The sequence below is a fragment of the Petromyzon marinus genome, chromosome 34 (genome assembly GCF_048934315.1).
Source record: "Petromyzon marinus isolate PM22_M1 ecotype Great Lakes invasive population chromosome 34, UKy_Petmar_22M1.pri1.0, whole genome shotgun sequence".
NCBI lineage: Eukaryota > Metazoa > Chordata > Hyperoartia > Petromyzontiformes > Petromyzontidae > Petromyzon > Petromyzon marinus.
In genome coordinates, this window is record NC_133700.1 from 6,320,065 (window position 1) to 6,342,426 (window position 22,362).

General features: G+C 43.6%; 1 protein-coding gene across 4 annotated transcripts; it reads left to right on the top strand.

Moving 5' to 3' along the window:
* Positions 1-6,109: 6,109 nt before the first annotated feature.
* MMADHC (metabolism of cobalamin associated D) lies at positions 6,110-21,244 on the top strand. Of its 4 annotated transcripts, none has more exons than XM_032965511.2 (9): positions 6,110-6,245; positions 7,052-7,144; positions 7,957-7,995; positions 9,285-9,432; positions 9,919-10,166; positions 10,767-10,875; positions 11,873-12,003; positions 13,870-13,956; positions 15,128-21,244. In XM_032965511.2, exons 3-9 carry the CDS (start codon positions 7,987-7,989, stop codon positions 15,446-15,448), a joined length of 1,053 nt encoding a protein of 350 aa, XP_032821402.1. In that variant the 5' UTR covers positions 6,110-6,245; positions 7,052-7,144; positions 7,957-7,986; the 3' UTR covers positions 15,449-21,244. The 4 variants fall into 4 exon arrangements, with proteins under 4 accessions (XP_032821402.1, XP_032821405.1, XP_032821403.1 ...); XM_032965512.2 differs by having other exon boundaries at positions 6,118-6,245; positions 7,001-7,144; XM_032965513.2 differs by lacking the exon at positions 6,110-6,245 and adding an exon at positions 6,559-6,848.
* The last annotated feature ends 1,118 nt before the right edge of the window (positions 21,245-22,362 follow it).

The window sequence follows — 22,362 nt, forward strand, 5'->3', positions numbered from 1 at the left end:
GATTGTGGCAGTCGTTCGCGATATGTTGCACAGTCTGAGACGTCGCACCACCACAGTCGCAAAGTGGACTCTCATTAATTTCCATTCATGGAAAAAGTGTCCCACATCTTCCATAGAGTGTCTGGATCCGATTCAAGGAGGACCAGATTTTCCTCGGTAGGTCAGATCCTGGTTGGAGGATTGTCGGGTAGCCAATGATGGATTTCTGCAGCAGGTTCTATCCACTGCTATATTAAGATCTACCCGTACCATTGCCACTCCAAATGGTTCTTTGGTACAAAAGTCATCTCAATTCTACATACGAGCTGATCTCATTGCCCCACGGTGGTCTTCATTTAGATTGTATTCTCTCCTTTGGCTGTCACTCCGTTGCCATTCTCATCGATCGGCTATCATCATCCCATCTCGTGATGTGTCCTGCCGAAGCCCACTTAGATTCCAGATCTTTGAAGGTAAGCAAAGGAGCCTGGACAGTGCACGGATGAGGTGAGCGCCACCATGCTTTGTATGTAATGGACAATATTTTAAAATTGAACAGTGGGAGATGTTGAGGTGTTGATGACTGCTTTATACAGCTGTCAAATGTAGGGAGGTAATGTGGGCTCAGGATCAACGATATCAGAGTAGAACAGAAAGAGCATAAGTCTTAGTTAAAGTTATTGTTCTAAAGGTGGCGTTTACATGTTAATTGCCCTTTGGCCAAAAGACATGTTTTTAATATGATAAATAATTAATAGATTAATGATGCCAATGTACGAAAAGGTCAGGCACGTTACCAGGCTGTACACAATAGTCACAGCTCAAACTCTGACGTCACATTTAATTACACAATTATTATTAAACCTAATTAAGTAGGTTTTCACGGTTGTGTTGCGCAGCTCTGCGGCATATTTTGGTGTTGTACAGTGTGTTGTCTGGTGCGATTATCTAACGTTTCGCTCCACGTTCTGAGAGCCCCTTCATAAGCTGAGTTTGAATGAATGAACTGCAGAAGCTTAAGAAGTTCCCGACATATGGAGCTGAGATCAGGGAGGTCTATGTGTGCATGTTGAACTTCTTTCGCACCGTACCTAGCCAACCATGCTAATCGGAGATGTGGGCAAGGGCAAGAAACTAAACACAAAAAGTAATTCTAAAGAAATGTCGGAAAGAAGAGCGTTCCATACGACCGCAGAAGCGCATCTGAAAACGCGAGATGCAGCGACCGTCTTTGTTCGAGGGCTAGCTGAAAGCCACTGCGAGGATGACCAGTCTCTTATCCAGCAGTGGATTTGACCATGACTGATGATTATGATAACACTGAATGTGGCATCACAGGACTGTAAAGGATAGTGACATCATGGAGAGAGGCATTACTCCAGCAGTAGATAGACAATGGTCCATGATGAACTGAATTTGAATTCTGGAACTTACGAAGCTCCCAATATGCGGAGAGCAATATCAGGCGACATGCCGAATAACATGTGGCACAACCCGAAAACGCATCAGAGAGCTGTGCGTATTAATCCGTTCTTGTCAAGCTAAGGCCGACTCAATGAGCCAACCCTAGGCGTGAAAAATTGCACTTAATTGATCTGGACCGCACATTGTTTCAACCTCATCTGCCCCAACCAGATGCGACTTTTGGCCACAGCTGAGCGCCTCTCCGATGCAGCACAAGGAGGTTTTTTTTTTAATGAGCTGGCGCGCATCAAGCATTCATTACGACGCATAAATATACTGTAGGAAGCAATGAAATATACATGGAGTAAGTAGGTCCTTACTGCAGAGTGTAATGAATAGGAATTAAATTAACACAATCGTGGACATACACACATGCAAACACGCAGCGCAAGCCAATGCCTGCCATCTGTTTTGCGGGGCCGTGAGAGGGGGGAGAGGTTAATGGAGTACGGACTGTGAATAACAATCGTGTCTGCATTCACTTTGCATGCCACGATCTCCCCTTGGCGATCAACAACAACAACAAAATGCTCGCAAAAATTCAATTGCGGAAAGGAATGAAAATAACATGTTTTATGACAGCAATGATTTTCAAGGTCAATATATTTCTGCTGGAAATTGTGCAGCGCAAAAATATGCGCGCCAGTTACGTGCCGTTGGCGTTCGTCGTTCCGTCGTTTCATTATTTACGTCCTTTGTCAATCCACCGCTGGATGAAGGTCTCCAAGGAGGGGTTGTATTATCAGACTCTATCAAGCCAGTCTGTGCTGGTGGGTGATGGTTTTGGTGGGGGGGGGGCTCTTGGAACTGGTTCAGTTATCATTCACTAATGATGTGAGCCAAGGATAGCAAACTTAGGTTGCCGAGTTCACAACACAGCAAGCACGTGAAAAATAAATACATACATTTTCTGACTCAGCATTCGAGTCATTGAATTATACAATTGCCAAATGTGTGATGATGACTAAAATAAAGCAAGAAAATAGATCTGCTTAAAAAAAGCATTTTAGCGCTACAGTGGTGCATATTCAATGTCAACTGAATCGTTTGGAAAATTAAGCGAATGCACATTAATATGTTGGAGTGATGACAGTGATTAGCGCACTGCATAACCAATTCAGCAACCCGAGTTAGATTCCTGGTCACGGCTAGCATCAATGGCCCAGTGATATCAAAACGGATCGTTGGCCCCATCTTTACCAAGCCACACTGGTCGGCATAGAAAAGTAGATCAAACAACACACATGACTAACATCAGAATATTTATTTATATTGGAAGAATCCGATGAGCTACAAAGCTCTTTTTCACAAATGTCCAGTAGACATGGCATGGGGAGGCCATCATCCAGCAGGACATGTCAAATGGCTGTTCATCATTGCAATCATCTGCTTTGTTTATGCGTTTGTTTATTTGAAACTCGGTATTTCAGCATTTGGAATCGATGAGAGTATATTGGGCCAAAATTGATAATTTGCAAATAAGACAATTGGTATTATTCTATCTTTTTCTGAATAAAATAAAATAAAACGTTGTACAGTGTTCTGTAATTATGGCTCATTTTCATAATTTGAGATTCGGGCAGTGTGTTTGTAAATGGTGCCTTGGGGTATTTATTTCCCACATTAAGAGTCGATAGCACACCTTGGTAATTACCCACAGACATTACCAGGCATCTGCTCACAATCGTGCAACGTTCCTCGGTCCCAACGGTCTGACAAATGGGCAAGCACGAGTGGCACGTGTTGGGGTTCAACAAAGGTGGCTTGAATTTAATTTCAGAGTGCAAAGTTTCGTGTGACTACTGACTCATAAGAGACGCACACTACTCACTGGCTTCACAGTTTGATTATCGCTTGGATAAATGCCGGTTCAGTAAAGAATGGATTATCAAATCAATTGGACATTAAAATATAAACATATAGTTCGTCGTTTAAACACAATGAGGGTATTATTTACCCTCATTAACACGTTTTTTTAAAAATCAATGCATTTAAGAAACAACCAATTAATTTAAGAAATAGACGTGACTCAAATTATTTTAATATTAATTATTCTTCCTTTTTTTCTCAGCTGCTATGTTCAGTATTTGCTTTAAAATACAAAAACAGTTATTTTGTCATATCATATGAGCATTTCAGACGGTCCATCATAGAGGTTTTTGAGTTGAGATAACGTAAATATAAATGCGTCGTTAAACCCGCCACCACCCGACACAGCCAATTAGTAAGGTTTGTTACGTAAACAGAACTTGCCAATTCGTGAATACTACAGCACACTGGTGTGTGTTGGAGACCAAAGTCACGACATTTACAATTCGAGTACTACGTTTGGCCCGTAATTGCAACTAGCATTATCAGGCGACAGGCAGAGCTGTGGATAAATCCTCCTGTTTCGGTCTCCGTGCTAAACTGACATTAAGACGGTTGTTCATCCCCTATTTACAGAACTGCTTAGCCAGTGGTGGAAATTCCACATTCCCGTGGCAGCGGCGGGTCTATCCGATGGATTTCCTGTTGATTTCCCCCACAAAGCGCTACCCCGTTTTCATGAATTAGACATTTGTCGTCCGCATAGATGTCAACCCATACGGGTTAACCCTGTAATCTTGTGCAGGTCCATACGGCGTACAGCCGTTTCAATGCGGGCACAAAAAAATGCAATTTGTCTGTTATTCTCCCTTGTGATGGGACTTTGTAGGATGAACGTTGAAATGTATAAAGGGCACGGGGTGACCAATAAGGTCTGAATTAGTCTGTAATAAGGTCGGCACTGATAATGGGTTGACAGGTATCAGTACACAAAAAACTGTTAGGTAATAAAAAAGCAAGATTTTTTTTGGTCTATTTGTTTGTACTAGATTCGAAGCTTTCGTGACTGCAGGAATTACTCTTTGGTTCTTTCAGTAAAGTCACGTAGAAATAAATCAAATCAAATAATCATAGAATACGACGTTTAGATTGCAACACAAGCAACCATAATCAGGTACACATGAATGAGAAAACAAACCTCGTAAAATTTTGATTTAAAGCTTTCGTGACTGCAGTGATTCATATTCTTGGTTCTTTCGGTAAAGTCACGTTGAAGGGAAACAATAAAATATATAACAATAAAATTCTCACGACGTTTCGACTGTAACACAAACAGTCATCATCAGGTGTGAAAACCAACGCCAAGAAACATTTGAAAGAAGTGGCGGTTTGTATTTATTTATTTTCAAACGGTGTTTGCATTTATTTATTTTTAAGCGTTGGCACCATGGATAGCGATTGACAGTTTGTTTAGAAGGACGAGTCCATCTATGTTCGGAAAAGAGGAGGGGGGAGACGAAAATTTAATGTATGCTGTCTGAAAGCCACCGTAAACGTGAACAATCAATTAAGACCCGAAATGGTTTATCAAATCCTTTCAATGATTGCTAAGCCAGAATCCATCTTCTCGGTTGAAATTGTCTCTGTGCTTGTATATGTGGATAGCCTCATGAACGAATCTCTCATGGTAGCCCGATGGCTTGCAAAAAACATCTGTCTTGGAGAAGTCAATGTCATGTGAGCCCACTCAATTATAACAGTGATCTATTACAGATTGTAAAAAATGTGATTCCGGACATACAGTACCCTGGTGTCTACAAACTTATTTGCCTCTGTGGTAGTAGTTACATTAGAGAAACCAAACGACATGTCTCGGACAGCATTCGTGAACACAAAGCAGACCTTAAACACGGTAGGACCAACACCTCGGCCGTGGCAGATCACTGTTATAATTCAGTAGGCTCACATGACATTGACTTCTCCAAGACAGAGGTTCTTTGTAAGCCATCTGGCTACCATGAGAGATTCGTTCATGAGGCTATCCACATATACAAACACAGAGACAATTTCAACCGAGAAGATGGATTCAGGCTTAGCAATCATTGGAAGTATTTGGTAAACCATTTCGGGTCTTGATTGTTCACGCTTACGGTGGCTTTCAGACAGCATACATTAATTTTTCGTATCCCCCCTCCTCTTTTCCGAACATAGATGGACTCGTCCTTCTAAACAAACTGTCAAATCGCTATCCATGGTGCCAACCTTAAAAATAAATAAATACAAACACCGTTTGAAAATAAATAAATACAAACCGCCACTTCTTTCAAATGTTTCCTGCCGTTGGTTTTCACACCTGATGATGACTGTGTTACAATCGAAACGTCGTGAGAATTTCATTGTTTTATATATATTATTATTTTATTGTTTCCCTTCAACGTGACTTTACCGAAAGAACCAAGAATATAAACCTCGTAAACTTAGAAATATAATGCAATACAACACAGAGAGTCGGCCAACACAACAGTCAACACCCCCACCTGGTTGATTAACGTTCTTCCAAAGAGACACACACACATAGGCACACAGAATGGACGTTGAGATATATACCAATAAGATCTGAAATTTGTCTGTAATAAGATTAGGGCACCGATCAGGGGTTCGACACGTATGCGTCTGCTTGACTATTTTGATGTTAAATTTTGATTTGAAGCTTTCGTGACTGCAGTAATTCATATTCTTAGCTCTTTCGGTAAAGTCACGTTTCCCTTCAACGTGACTTTACCGAAAGAGCTAAGAATATTTTGATGTAACTTTTTTAAATCGTCGCGGTCCCTTGCTTTACGGTATTGCGTAAAGTTTGTACTTGTTAAATCGCCGCGGTCCCTTAAATCGTCATTCGCGTTGAGGTTTTCGCGTCAGCCTCCTTACGAACTCGGAGTCTCCGTCGCCTCCTCGCTTCTTGCTGCTGTTGATTCTTCCTCTCAACGCTCGTGGTGAGTCTCTCGGCACTCACTTTGTCCTTCTCTCTCCCTTTGTTTTGTTGCCTGAACTTAAGAGTCAGTCGACCGGACCCGCTTGTCACAGTCGCGTGAGGGCCTACAGAGCCAGGGGTCACGTCGACCCGCTCGGTAGATTCCCCACCCCGTTTAAGCATGCCCTGCCCTTACCGTGCCGCTGATTGGTCCGTGCTACCCGTTTCTCTGCCTGATTGGACACGCGCGAGCGGATACGCCCCCCTCGCGTCATTTTGGACCAATCCACGACGTCGGCACGTACGCGTTTGCTTATCCGTTGTAGGTAAAATAAAGCGATAATTGTATAATACCAATGTGGCGTTTGGTTATGCGTCGTTTATTCTAGGCTGCTTTTGGATAGCTTTGGCCGCGACATCTTAAACGTTTCACTTGATTTTTACGCTCCGACGCGTGTCTTCCTCCTCACCGACCAGCGGTCAAATAATAACACCGACGCTGCGTTTCGGGAGGCCTCATCCAGCAGCGGCTTGACAAAAGGGCTGCTGTGTAGTGCGCGGTTGACCATAGGGCGCCGTTATCAAATACAACTACGTAGTCGGGATGAGGGGAACCTTGAATAAGGTGCTACTTTTGTATTTAAACCAACAAAAAAATCCCACGAGATTATTTCAATGCTTGTTGTGTCAACAAGCAGTGAACCGTCTTGCCCCCAGCCGACATCGTTGACATGCTGCACCAATATGCCACCCTCATATGCCCCCCCCCCCCTAAAGGTCCCTAAGATCTGGGGATGATGCAGATCCCCCTCTTCTCTTCATGTCCAGGTCGAGGTTTCGGTCTCTGGGTGACCGAGCGTTGTCCCGTGTAGCCCCCAGGCTATGGAACGCACTTCCACGAAGACATAGACGTCTTGCTGAGTATGTGGACATTTTTAAAATGCGCCTTATAAAACCTATTTATATACGCTTTCGACTATTAAACTTTTAGTTCGTTTCGCAAATGATTCTTAGAATGTATTCGTAATGTTATTGTTACGCCGAGTGTCTGTGTCCTGTAAGATCGCTTTGAAATCCTTGATGAATCGCGCTGTATAAATGTAATTATTGTTATTAACGCTTGAACTTCAAACTGCGTGGTAATTGAATCGACGTATGGAGAGCTGTAACGCATGGGTTCCCATCCCGACGAGGGTTCACAGATTGCCTGATCAATGTCACCCCCACCACGATTACCATCGTCATCGCCACGAGGATCCTCATCACCGTTAGAACTGTTGCGGTCACCATCCTCACGGTTATCGTGACCACTGTTAACCGTTACCAACATCATCATGCTTTACACCGTTGTTATTATCGTCAACATAATCATGATTTAGTCTATTTTCGTGTCGGTATAAATTCAACTCGTTAACTATAACCCTCCCATCACCCGACAATGCCGAACAAGTTGTTACGTCGGCGAATTGAAGCCAATTGATTTGGTTTTCTCGGCAAAACCCGGAACGTTAAACAGCAAGTAAGAGTAGGAATCGTCGCCGTCGCCTCCGCAATCGCCACCGCTACGAGGCTGTGGTCAGAATGCCACCCTCCGCAACGCTGTACCATGGAAGATGAATTTGTCGCCGCCACGGTGGCGTAAGATGCCCCCTGCGTTTCGTCAGTGCCGGGGCGCGTTTTTCTCACCCGCGCGCAATCGCCTGTGCTTCCGTCTGTACCCTTCTCCCACTCAGGCCTTGCCGAGAACTCACCCGCCTCACGCCATGGCCAAGGTACGCAGCTGCAGGTGGTTCCCCGGTCTGTCTTGGCAGGTTAACGTGCCCCCCTCCCCGCCCCCCACTGTTATATTGTTATTATAAGCAGAACCGATGTGTTCCACCGGCTGTCTCGTTGCTATCCCAACAACTTTGTGGCAGTGCCAACAACTTTGTGGCAACAACTTTGTGGGCTGCAGTTCGTGTCGACCCGTTTATTGGGCTCGGTTTCTGCAGTACAATGTGTTCACTCGCATACTTTCGTACAAAAAAATTCAATGTGGAGGAAAAAAGCTGAGAAATGCACAAGAGGTGCATGCTTAGAATTACACTGAAACACAGAAAAAAACATCAATCGGGAGATTAAAAAAATGAGATACTGGTGGGCGAGACTTAACCACAGCCAAGGTTGTGGCTTCTGCACACGAACTGATCACATCACTCCATACGTTGCATCCTCGGTCACATGAGAAATCGTGTGACAATTTATTTAATGTTATTTTACTGCTGATCAATCTGTACTACGGAAAGCCAGCCACCACTCGGTACATAGATGGATTGTTGCATCGTGTGACGGATGTGGAAAAGCCTTTATCCAGCAGTGGATAGATCACATCTGGTGCTGTGGAAATTGCTGTGGAATTTATTAGCTTGGAATTCATGGTGAGGTGTGGCTGTTAACGGCATTGTTCACAATGGCCTGCTAATACTGATGATATGTAAGATGATAATATACGTTTCACAATTATTCCTGATAAAGAATATGTTTATTTAATAATATACTGTATATTAAATACCACTTTCTTACATACACTGCCAGATGTCCGCATGGTGTGAAGAGGCTGTCATGCAGCAGTGGATTAATAAAAAAGGGCTGTACATGTAGGTAGACAGTTTGCTTGTAGTTTATAGAGCAACAAGACCCTGATTTGTGATGAGTTCACTTGATTGGGCTTTCGGAGGAGTGGTGTGGTCAATATTAGCACTGGATAGATAAAGGCAGCTGGGAATTGTGGAGACCCCATCACCCCACTTTGAGACCCCCTATCCTGGAATCAGCTTTTAATAGTTGCACTTGACAAACATGGCTGTGGTGGCACATCTCTTTGGAGGTGGGGTTGATTCAATGTCACATATCTCTTTAGTCCCAACCTGCCAGGCTCTGAGGTTTGACAGAAGCTGGCAGTACGGCGTTTAGTTCAGAAGGACCTATCTACAGACCAATCATTTGCATGTATCCTAAGTCTTAAGAATACATCAATCCGTGCATCCTTATGTTTGCGTGCTTGGGTTTTGTCTGCTTCCAGGTGCTGGGTGGCCGTGTGCGCCTGGTGACGTACGTGGCGGGTGTGCGCGCGCTGGCATGTCGCGTGGCGGCTGGCAGGACCTTCTCCACATCCGGGGTAGCGGGAGGTGGAGAGAGCGACGTGACAGTTGCCTCCCCACAAGACGGAGGTGAGGCTATCAGTGTATTTCAACGCTGTGTTCTTTATGGATATGATTGGAATAAACTGCAGCGAGGTCAAATTGTGGTGGGTTGCATTTGATGTGCACGGCCAGGTATTGATTTCACAAGAGTATCAAAGAATCAAGTCAGGTCATTTAGAGGAAACTAAAATATAGTGGAGGTGTGACCATGACCAGGAAGAATGGTGACCATTCTGACTGTAAGGATGACTGCAAGGAGATGCTGGTGAAGGAAACACTCATGCCCCAACAGTCCCAAAAGTATTTTCGGTTGTAATACATTTTTTCAGTGGGGTGTCCAAAGGCAGGTCCTGATGAAGCTCATGGTACGTGGAGAGTTCGACAACACGCGGTACAACCCGAAAACACATCGCAGAAGATATCTTTATTTTCATAACGTGCTTGTAATAATGGGGATTTTTAGGTTATACAAAGACGTTGTTTTTTTGTTTGCTTACCGTCTTCCTTGCACAGACGTCCAGACGGTTTGGCCGGACGAGCAGATGGGGCCTTTCGGGCCTCGCGACAGCCGCTTCCAGCTGCCTGGCAACATGGGCTTCAGCAGCCAAGTGCACGGCGCCGTGGGCCCGGCGTCCGCGAGAAACCTAGCAGCCGGCGCCCAACCGCCAGCACGCCGTCAGCAGCTCCCCGACGTGCTCGTCGAGCCCTCGGCTCAGGACCGCCACACGTTCGTGCTGGCGCAGTTCGTCAACGAGTTCCAGGTGATGGGTCACTAAACCTCTCCGCTAATGTGCCGGTGTTAGAATTTTCCCGTGGGAATACGCGCGGTGCGCGCTTGCTTGCTCTGATTAAATGCACGCGTGCCCCTTGAATTTTAAGAGAATTGGGTTTGGCACATGGTTGCGCTCGTGTGGCGGTTCAATTTGCACCGGGCTAGTGCAGTGCAGCAGTGACTTTAAGGTGGCAGATCACTCTGCGCCGGTGCTATATTTTGTCTGGGAATTTGACAGCTGAGTTGGAACCGAAGTGTTCGCTTTTATTGATTAAATATGCACGTGTATTGTTTAAAGATTTGCAATTAAAACGTGAGCAATACGCCGCTGTCGGGCAACTTGAAAGTCAGATTTGTGGGTAATGCAGGGATTATGAGTTTTCTTGAATAACTGGTTTTAGCAAGAGCTTGAATTTCTCCTAGATTTAAATTATAAAACAAAACCATCAGCTATCTCTTTGTCAGCGAAATTCCACGGCTCTCTTGCGAAACCAATCACATTGTCAATGGGATGTAGCCGAGTTAAATAGCAACAGGAAGACTGTGCAATTGCCAGTGCATTGACCATTTTGTGGATTCTGCTTGGCAGGGCATGGAGAGTTCGCCCGTGCCTCCGATCCCACAGAGTGCCGAAACGTACTTCGACTCGGGTCCCGTGGAGTGCGTGGTGCAGGGCTGTCCTGAGCTACTGCAGAGAGGTGAGTCTCCTACCTTAGACCACGTACATTTAAAGTCCACTCTTGTTAGTCCACTGCTGGATGAGGGCCTCTCCACACCTTGCGGAGCACGAGGGTTATTTTGACAGTATTTCACCACGCTGGTCATTGCAGGTTAGTCAATATCGGGGGGGGGGGGGGGCGGGGGGGGTAGGGTGGTAGGGGGAGTGCAGTACAACAATATAATTTTATGCACTTGCCTCTACTGTCCCGCCATGCCACTGCACCTGTATTTTATGCATGGCAGTCACCCATCCAAGCACAATTCAAGCTCAAGTCTGCTGACCTTCCAAGATCTGATGAGATCCGGTACATTTCTGGGTGATATGAACAGACTATGACCATACGACCATTTTTCTTCTCACATTTATATGCCAGTGGCATACGATGAAATGTAACGAAAATCTTTTTGGAATTCTTGTGGACAGAAGTTTATCAGCAAATGTGCAAGAATGACTTGGGACAATGACAGAACTCCTTTTGAGGTCCCTTTATTTACCTATTATCTACTATAGGTGGTGCGTATTCTCAGATGCCATGTTATGGAGATGTTTGATGGATAGCAATAAGATTGAAACATTTTGTTTGCAATCCTGGTATATTCTATACTACTTTTAAAAGCAAATTTAGCATATTTTTTTCTTGTGTGCAGTCCTTTGAGACTGTGCTCAAAGGATGAACTCCGCTACACTTGAGAACCTGGTTTAGTTATTGGTGCCTTCCTCTATTCCAGTCCATAATCTCAGTGCTGCTGACACAGTTCTCTGACATGGTTTGGCGCTAACCCCCCCGATCCACCCGGCCACCTCATGAGACCACCTTTCCAACCATTCCACGCCATACAAAACGACTTGTTCTGGACACCCAACACACGTTTGTGGGTGGCTGGTGACCTGTAAAATAATGTCATGCTCGGGGTAATGCCATTGTTTGAGTGTTTTTGTGTGTTGTGTGTTTTTTTTGTTTCCTCCCACACTAGATTTCGCTACCATGTTCCCAGAAGCACCGAACTCAGACCTCACAGTCATCACAGTTACACAGAAAACGCAGAACAACATGACGGCGTGGAGCCCCGATGTGGAAGAGGAGAGAGATCGGTTGATGCAAAATGTGAGGCTCCAGTTGGCGAGCTGTGCAATACAATACCGTTTGGATTTATATATTGTCTAAACTCTAAACGTTACTGCGTTTCAAAATGCCGTACAGAATCAGACTGCCTGAGCCTGCCGAAGATTTATTAGCTACTTCACTAGAAAGGTGTTGCTGCAGCATAGAGAGTGTGCGGAGGGGGAAGTAGGATGAGACAAGAAGGGAGAGAGGTAGGCAGTGGCTTGGAAATAATGAGTGTGACCAAGAAATTGATCCCGGATTGGATTGGAACCCAACGGAGGTTTCGGAGTATTGTGGTGATGTGGTGTCATTCATGGGTGCGGGTCAGAAGTCGAGTAGCTGCATTTTCGATCTTCTGGAGTGTGGATACGAATGAGGGCCCTTGGGGAGGCTGTAGAGGAGAGGGTGGGAATATGGGTACATTGAGCCATTTCTGCACGACCTTCAACCTAAAAAATTGTTGAAAAGGAGAGTGGTTTTTAAGACACTTGTTAATTACGATGTGAGGCTTTTTGGGGTTTTTGTCATTTATTTTTCACCAAATTATATTTGGCCTCTAGGCAAAGAGTGAATTTCCCTTTTTTCTGGTAGCCCCTACAGCTGTCAAGAATCACGTGTCCTATTAGGTCATTTAGAAGTGACAGGTGTTTTCCTAGCATACATCAGGGTCCTGTATTCCAGTCGATTTTTCACCCTTCAGTTGTGCAGGCAAATATATTCTGCTTGTGGTGAAATATATACCAATTCTTAGCACTCATTGGTGGGCAATACTTTCTTACGGCAGGATGGAAAAGCAACAGTTTTGAAATGTGTAATAGTTGAATGCTAAATGTTTTCAACTAATCTAATGCCTATACTCTTTGGTTCTTTCGGTAAAGTCACGTAGGTGAAAAATTATAAAATAAGAATAGAAATAAATAAATCACGACGTTTCGATTGCAACACAAGCAATCATCATCAGGTGTGACAACCACAGCAAGAAAAAAAATTCAAATCTAGAATAATCTAATGCCCTATGAATCGCAGCAACACCGCTAGAATGTGCAAGGTTGGCGCATTTCTTGGTGATGTTATTGATGGTTTAGACTTCAGTACAGTCATAGTACGGCGTTTCTTTGATCTTTTGTTTGTGGAAGGTGTACGCGCATCTCCCCCGCCGCATTCGAGAGCGATTTAGCGAGGTCCGTAGTGGTCGTGGAAGAGAGAATCCTGGTGCTTCCAAAGTCGGGTCGTCAATGAGCGTTTTGTTTGCCATGTCCATTGGTGCCCATAATTCCGTCCAGCCAGTGTTGATGGTTTTTATTTTTGGCTACTAGAGCAAAGGCGTACATCCAGAAAAGTTTCCTGGATTTCAGCCTATGGTGTGGCGGTTCTTTTAGGTCTTGTTGGAGTGGCAGAGCATTGTCCACTATATTGTGGTACTCTTGAGTTGACACATTTTATAGTCATTTGATTTGTGTTTGGCCATTGATATTGAAGCTGAGACTATCGCACTTTTGAGATGTCTTATTATAAAATTAAGGTTTCCTGTAGTTTATGACCAATCCTGATCATGATATATTTCAAACCTCTACTACTTATAATCATGAAGCTATTTCATTTTGGCTGGAGGAAAGTATATTTTACATACATACAAAATTTGTTCTGAATTTTAACAAATCTGGAGCATGACACAGGCACGAAATGGGCTGCTCTTTTAAAACATTGTGAAAGGATCAGATTGCGCACCTTGGTTATTTCCCAAGGATGCTACAACGAAGAGGCAGGAATGAAATGTTACTCTGCAAACTGGCTCAGATTTGAGTACACCATTCATCGCGTTAAAGTCCAGCCCATGTTTGAATGCATGCCTCTCTCGTTGTGCAGTTTGTGGAAGGCGCTAAGGAGATCTGCTTTGCCCTGCGTGCGGAGGGATACTGGGCAGACTTTGTCGACCCTTCGTCCGGAATGCCTGTGAGTAACCCCCCCCCTCCCCCGCGGCTTTCATTTTCCCCTTTATTTGCATATCCCTTGATCTCCACACCGCTGTATTCTTCAGTTATATCTCACCTTGATTACTGCAGGAATCTCTATCCAATTTGTAAGGTTACCATGTGTTTGATCTCTACAACATGGGTTGTTAATCACAATGGTCGTAAAGTATTTTCAGCCTCTTTCGTTCCTCTACAAACTCCCAGAATCCCTGGTATAAAAACGTCTGGTAACATTGAATGATGCTTTTAGGGTCCTTTACCAGGTCGTGGAAAAGAGATCGAATCAACCCGATTTTAACCCTACCATCCACCCCTGCATTGGCCTCCCAAACACCTGCGTATAAACCACAAAACTACCAATCGTCAAAATAATGTCCGTTTCGAATTACTTGCCACCTTCCTTAACGCCAACAGCTATATAAGGCTGCCATATGCTTGTGTGCCATCTGATGGGGCTGTAAGGTATATCATGGTTTTTCAGTAATATGAAGCCTAGGGTTTTTTTTTACAAGCAGCTGCCATCGCCACTCGGCGGGGGGGGGGGGGACCGTTATAGAACTCAGCAGCACCAATCAAGACAAGCTTTGGGCCACTCATCCCTCTTATGTCCTCCACTCTTCCAGGTGCGGTGGCACACATTCAGAATGTTGCTCTTTGAGGGAAAAGGGTAATGGATCACACAGATGTATGAAACTCTTCACACCCACTGTGCTGCGTGGTGGCCAGGAGATGACGGCACAAAAAGTGTTTTTTTTTATTAACGTGTCTCTGAACACATTTCAGCGCTATAAGCTTGGGTATTCTCCAGGTTCTACGGTTTTCTTGCACATTCCAAACTTACATTCAGGAAGCCACGTCGGTTGTCGCAGCCACTCTTAAATGTAGTCTTCCAGGTTGGGCTACGTGTTGAGAATTCCTTCTCAAGTTTTTTTTTCCCTGCGTTACTACAGGCATCTTCAGGAGTCAGAGTTAAGATGTCCGTAGCAGTGCATGGTGAAAGCTCGAGCGGAGAAATGCTCAACCCTAAAGTATGACCCTCGTGAATCAGACTCTTGAGGCTCGTGGATGTTTTCCCGTATATACAACTCACCAGTACTGGTATCATAATGTAAATTTCCACTGCGCCCTGTCTCTCTTTTTTTTTTTTTTAGTTCTTTGGGCCGTACACGAACAGTCCCCTTTTTGAGACGGACGGACGCTACCGGCAGCTGGGCTTCCAGGTGGAGGACCTGGGCTGCTGCAAGGTGATCCGTCACCGCACGTGGGGCTCCCACGTTCTGGTCGGCAGCCTCCTGACGGACGCTCCCACGAGCAGCTCGCTGCTGGGCGGCCTCACGCACAGCGGCGGCGCCGGGGCCGGCGCCATCGAGCCTCGGCCCACCTCGGGCACGGAAGGGGACGCCGAGGGGCCGGCTGGGGAGGAGAGCGGGCGCTGTCGAGTGGCGGCGAGCGCCGAGGTGAAGGACGCTTAGGGGAGGGGGGGGGGGGGTGGGGCGTTTTTTTGCGCACCGTCGTGGGGAAAGCCCACAGTTGCCTTTTGGGCGTCGCAGCACAGAGTACGTGGGCAGAGCGCGTCTGATTTTGCGCGCATCGATGGAAATGGATGCTTTTTGCGGCTCGCTTGTGCGTGCTTTGAATCGTTGGTGTAACAACGTGTTATTTGAGGAGGCGAGGGGGGTGGCGTGTCCTGAAAAAAAACATAACCCACGAGAGTTAATTGTCTCCAAAGTTGGCTTTTGTTGAGAACTGGCGCATTACGTGAATGAAAAAAATCTGTTGTGCAGCCATCTTTGGGGAGATGATGCAGACAAAACGTTCAAAATTGGATTGTAAATCAAGCTGGCATATGTTATCTAAAATATATGTGTGGGTTTTTAAGCTATTTTCAGGATACTCCTGCATGATTTATGAAAATTCTATTTGAATGTTACCATTAGACTGATGAAACCAACAACACAACGAACCAGATTGAACAAATAAGACTGACAATACGAGCAACGTTACACACTAAACCAGAAAATAAATAGAATAGATTATTAAATAGGATAGTGACCACATTGACAAAGTCACCAAATTGTAGGGAGATAGGTCATGAAGTCATAAACACCTTAAAACCTCCAATAGGTATAAATATATAACGTGGAAGTGCATACATTGTACATTTTGCAGTGGTAAATCAACATGGTAATTGCACACCAATATCAAACTTGTTCATAATCTTCAGTGTGATGTAGCCCTTGCTATCTTAATATGGCAGCTGTGTGGCGGCTTCAACTTTGTTTTTCATTATCAGGGTAACAATGTCATGCTACTCTAGAGCACATCTGTCTTAAACTGGGTTTCACATATAACCTCATGGCAGGGCATGCAAAGAAAGAGTCAACAGACCCCTGCCATGGTAATTTGGCCACTCACATCAATGACAGAATGTACTTCTGGTGCACACGTAGCTAACTGATTCGCACGGTTGGCTACGTACGGTTCGAAATAAGTTCGACGTACATGAAATGACAAAGACAAGAAGTTGAATGTTAATCTTTATTTTAGTGTTTGGTGTGGCCACCTGCGACGATACAAAGAGGCTTCACTGTGTGTGTCATTGAATTGACGAAATAACATAGTATGTCTCAGTCCTTCCAGCAGCCATGAATAAAATTCGAATTAAATGCTTTGTACGTATGTTGAACTTCTTTCGCGCCGTACATAGCCAACCGTGCTAATCGGAGCTGTCCACATCTACGTGGACAGCTCCGCTCTCAGGTGACGAGTCATATTCTTCCACGGGTATCCGAATCGTATTCACTGCTGGGCGTCGAGATACCCACGGAAGAAGATTTAATATCTCACTTTCTCTCCCAGGCTGCGGTTGCACGTGCGGTCTGGTAGTAGTACCAGTGTTCAGAACCATTTCCTGAAGAATGTGGACGTGAAACCTAGGTGTGCCTTTTGGTGCAAAAGCAGGAGATGCTTCTTTAAACTCGATTTGGTGCTTTCGTGACTGCAGGAATTAATCTTTGTTTTTTTTCGGTAAAGTCACGTAGAAATAAGAAAAAATAAAATTACATAATTTACGACGTTTCTATTGCAACACAAGCAATCATCAGGTAGAGGAAACACATAACCGCAGATATATATACAGACCTTAAGTAGAGGGAATTAACACAGATATACCAGGGGTTACAGAGAGATGGAGCATCACACTAAATCAAACAGGGTTTAGCAACACATGTTCTCTGCGTTGTGTTTTAACCGACCGTCTGTGTTGCTTTACATAGTTTCCAAATTTTGCTAAACCCTGTTTGATTTAGTGTGATGCTCCGTCTCTCTGTATCCCCTGGTATATCTGTGTTAATTCCCTCTACTTAAGGTCTGTATATATCTCTGCAGTTATGTGTTTCCTCTACCTGATGATGATTGCTTGTGTTGCAATCGAAACGTCGTATATGATGTAATTTTATTTTTTCTTATTTCTACGTGACTTTACCGAAAAAAACAAAGATTGATGCTTCTTTAAATTTCTCACTCTGTACCCAAGTTTGTTTAAGATGTTATTGGAGATGACGTTGGAACGTCCTCATCTCTGTTGCATGGTGGATGTCGACAAGAGTGTTGCAAGGGTCGAGTGTGGACTCATCGCCTCTCGTGGCCGCTGGAGTGACACTTGAGCCCACGATTGATTTTTGCACATGTATCGTGAGCTTCAGAATCGGCATGTATCGATGCATCGTGCCACATTCTTGCTACCTTGCCACCACATCTGTGCCTAGGGCTTTTTCTCAACATCCAAAGGGTGAAGCAAGCATAATCGTTGCTTTGCCAATAGTTTTAAATGTTTTTTTTGTCTAAGCTGTTGGCTCAATCAAGCTGATGTGCACATACATGTGATCTTATGTGGCTTTGCGGGCTATTGCAGGAATTTGTCATGTGATCTTGAAGCCTAAAAGGTGTTAGCTGTTGAGTCTGTTAGTATTTCAGCCTCTTTGTCCTTACTTGCTCATATTCTTTCCAGCAGATGGCGAGCTTCATTAGCCGGAGAGGATGTTTGCTTGGCTGGTTATTTGGTTGCTCGGGTTTTTTTGTCAGACATAACGATCTGGTCCGTTTATGAGAGCTAGTGTGAACCACATGTAAGCAAGCGTGCATGCGTGCACACGTACACAAATGCACAGGCACGCGCACACAAAGACATTCTATGTATAGACAACAGACATGGGGAAAATGCTGCTGGCTAGCATTCAGCGAGCATTCAGCGAGCATTCAGCGAGTATGGAGCTCACACACGAAGACACATAACCACTTAATAATTGTCCACACAAACATACATACTTACGCACATACAATCACACAGACATTAAGACGCCAAACGGATAACGTACGGTATGAAACTACAAACACATTATAACGCATACACACAACCTTTGGCAGGAGTCTGCTATATAGATTTTATGTAAAAAAAACCTGTTTTTCCAGTCGTGTTTGGCAATGGTTTAAATTGAAGGTTTATGAACCGAGTCTTGAAGAACGATGCATCAGTATCGACAAAGCCCATTTACACTGTGTTGGTGCATTCACAGCACACGGGTTCTTGCAATGTAGCAAGGTGATTGAACTATCCACGCATTTGTTTTTGGACAACACTTGTGGAATGCATTGAGGAAACCTCTTAATACCATTAACAAGCGAAACGGCCTTATTTTCGAATTCAGCCTTGTTCATTGAAATTAATTCCCTGAAACGTAATGTAGTGTGTAATTTGTAGTCCCATTGCTCTTTTACAATGGCTTTTTACGTATATAAGACGGTGTGTAGTGTATATATTGGCATATGTACGAGTACCTTGCTGTCATGCAGTGGGATGAAATTACCTCAAGTTGAAATGCACTGGATGTGTGCTGAAAGTGCATTATTGTTGGCTATTGACTCTAATTTGATCAGATGCAAATGCTTCATTTTTGTTTTCATGTCCAGCTTTCACTTTCAAGTGTTGTTTTCGGCTGGACATGTGAGAACTCAAGAGACCAGGATAGTCTAATCTGCAAGCAAAAATACAGAGACTCCTCTACTTACGAACATTCGACTTACGAACTTTCAGAGATCCGAGGAAACCTCTCCGTATGTCCAGTTGCCTGTTCAGACCGAGAGTCGTAAGTTCAACCGCCGCGCAATAGATGGCAGTGGTGGCATCTAGCATCTGCAGAACACGAAGAACCAGTTACATCTACAGGATATTATACGACATTTAAAGCTATTCTCCGTATTTAGTGTACTTACCGTACACCATGTTTGGAATTGACATGAGTGACGTTGGACTTACAAACAAATCGAATTAGGAACAGACCTCTAGAACCTAACTTGTTCGTAAGGAGAGGAGTTCCCGTACAATAAAGTGGTGCTCCGAATTGACTTTAAACGCCTAATTGGTATTCATTGTTTATGGAGTGTGCAGTAATTTGACTGACTGCAATGTTGACGATTACTGCAGCATGTTCTCTGCAGTGGATTTCAGCAGCTGCTGTTGAGTTTTGGGTAATTATAATGTTGAGTTCATTTGGTATTCGCGGCCATTCTTTTCGGTAAGATTCTATTACGTGCGATGTTTGACGTCGCCTGCAGTAGTGTCACAGCAGCGGGCTTTGTTGATAGATTATCCCCGATTGAGTAAACATTAGTTCAGTCATTGCACACTTATTGCATCTTTGGGTACATGTTATGTCAATTATTACACCGTGGCAGGAGTGATTTGGCCTGCTATAATTATAAACGCAAGTGTTTCCAGATTTTTAAAATGTCCCTCTCTTACCCGATTAGTGTGGCGAAGATGCTTGTGGTGCTAAATAAATATAATTTTGCGGGTGATTTTTAAGTGGTAGGTCGCATGTGTCTTTGGGTCATACAAAATGCATTTGTGAGCCGTAGTTTCCTCACTCTTGCTGTAGAGGTTGGGTTCGTGGATCATTCAGAGGGCATGAGTTCTGTTTCACTTGCAAGAGCTTTGACAGGAATTGTGAAATAACCTACCTCCTTGAGAGCAGTAATGCGGAGGTTTTTCGATGTACTCGTGAATCCAAGGTTGTGCGAGTTCTCTAGCCATGCGTAGGTTTTCTCCAAACACAGGTTTCTTTGCATGTGCAAAAAAACAACTAAAAGATCTTGAGTATTCCAAGAGCGACGGGTGAAGTGTCCGAGGTTTCATACGTAGGGGACAGTCGAATTAAAATCTGAAATGAATAATACCTGGTGAACATTCGTTCGTATGAACATCAATTTGTCAGCAAGGCACACGGATAGAATGTGTAATGCAGAACAAGTAGAATGTGTGTCGCACATCGACTACTGCGTATTTATGTACGTTGAACTTCCTTTGCACCGTACGTAGCCAACCGTGATAATTGGACATGATGGGGGGGGGGGGGACAACAAATTAAACACATACAAGAAGAATGTGTGTCACACATCAGATACTGTGCATAATTCTACAACTCAACCGAACCCAAAACACATTCAGATGAATTGAAAATGGAAGATTGTTTAAATTGTCTACACTTTTATTTGCATAATGCACGCAATTTTAGCCATGGAATTTAAAGTGACGCGCAGGATGATAACGTTTGGACTTTTAATTTGATAAATCTCATAATTTTTTTATTTACGGCTGCTAGAAGGATTGAGACACTCGCATTTTAAAGTTGAGTTCCAGCAGCTGGCACTTAAAATATATAATGTTTTCAGCATAAAATGAACACCGCATTACCACCTTGGGATTGCAAGAAAGCTTCGGAATGTTTTTTGTTTATGATTTCAGAAGTTGAACTTTAAAATTTGAACATTTTAAACTGATTTTATGAAAACTAAATTTTTAATATCAATGTATAGTAACTTTGATTATTGTTATCATTGCTATTAAAGTGTATCTATAATTTTAAACTATTATCCAGTTATATATTGCAAGACATTGTAAAGGTCAGTGTATCCTTGTGACACATTCTCTAATGCATCATTGTGTTTTGTGAGATTTTAGTAATGTGTTATTAGGCTGTATTTGAAAATGTGTTCCGGATGTATAACAGTGCTTCAGGATATCAACTCTTATCACCTTTTAATAACACAACATACATCATCCAATCGGTATGTATTTATATTGATAATGTAATGCGTACAAATATGAATGTTAAAAGTGAATAACACACAGGTACTGTTGTCGGCTGCTGTTTATTTGAGAAAAAGAAATAAACTATTTTGCCTAGAAAGACAAGTCAAGTATTCAAAAATGTCCTGGTACTTTTATGTTTCTTCTATGTTCATATTATTTAACTCGTAAACTTTCGTGACCAATCTGAGTCATAATTGATTTTTGGATCGGATTACGTAAATAAATTTCATATGTGCGTCGTAAGCACGTTTTCCTTTGGCGATCTGACCCAAAAATCAATTGAGTCCATCTGATAATGTTTTAGAAGTTGCCTTGTGTCTTTACTCCTATAGCACATTTGGGTTAAAGCTTGTTATAAAATGTATTACATGTATAAAGTGGAGAAGCATGTTTGGATGACCGGTGGCTAATATCCCAGAGCGCTGAGCTTGTTGCATTGAGCCACGATTTCGAATCTTACAACGACCTCTGATTAAAACACGTGTTCGTCGTGAGCGAGATGATGATGGTTTTAGTCTGGCCACAATGGCAACAAAAACTACTGAATTTGGTGCAGCTTATGCTGACAAATTCCAACTGGCGACTACATTTTCGAGTATCAACCATGTTGATGTTATTTCCACATGAGGTGTACCACCTACTGTGGGTGAGGCTCACTAAAGTGACTTGAAAATCTGATCTATGGTCAGTTGCATCATGTGGTGGGTGAGGCCCCTTTTGCAAGGAATTAAATTCCCTCTCCAACCGCTGTCCAATGTCACTCTCTTCCTCACACGGCACCTGGGCTCCCTCATACCCTGTGGGCCTTCGGTGCGGTTTCATAGCCTGCACACTTGGATTCTACATCACCGTTTAAAACATTTTGGAGACTTCCGTGGCACGATGCATTGGGGAGCTGTGAGAGTTTCATATATACAAATATCTTTTTCGTGATGTGACGCCGATGCTGATGGGACAGTTATAATTTTGGGAAAAGGCGAACTTTGAAAAAGTTCACGTGTATTGTCCTTTTGATGATTTCACAAAGGACGAGTCAAACATTTGCACACTGCATTTACGCTGCCCTCTTTCGTCACAGAGCATTCTTACCTGGGGAGTCCCATGTCACAGTTTTTGAAGATTATTTATTTAAAGGATTTTAAGGGCTCACCTTAAAAGTACCACTGCTCGTCTAGTAAAAATAAAATCTTCGAGCTCGTTCAAACACTCATCCATCACCACTACAGCTATGCAGGC

What these genes read in the sequence shown, in the direction of transcription:
- MMADHC (XM_032965511.2), top strand. An exon ending in AGTTCGTCAACGAGTTCCAG is followed by an intron (nt 10,167 to 10,766) that starts GTGATGGGTCAC and finishes TCTGCTTGGCAG; the next exon opens with GGCATGGAGAGTTCGCCCGT. An exon ending in GAGATCGGTTGATGCAAAAT is followed by an intron (nt 12,004 to 13,869) that starts GTGAGGCTCCAG and finishes CTCGTTGTGCAG; the next exon opens with TTTGTGGAAGGCGCTAAGGA.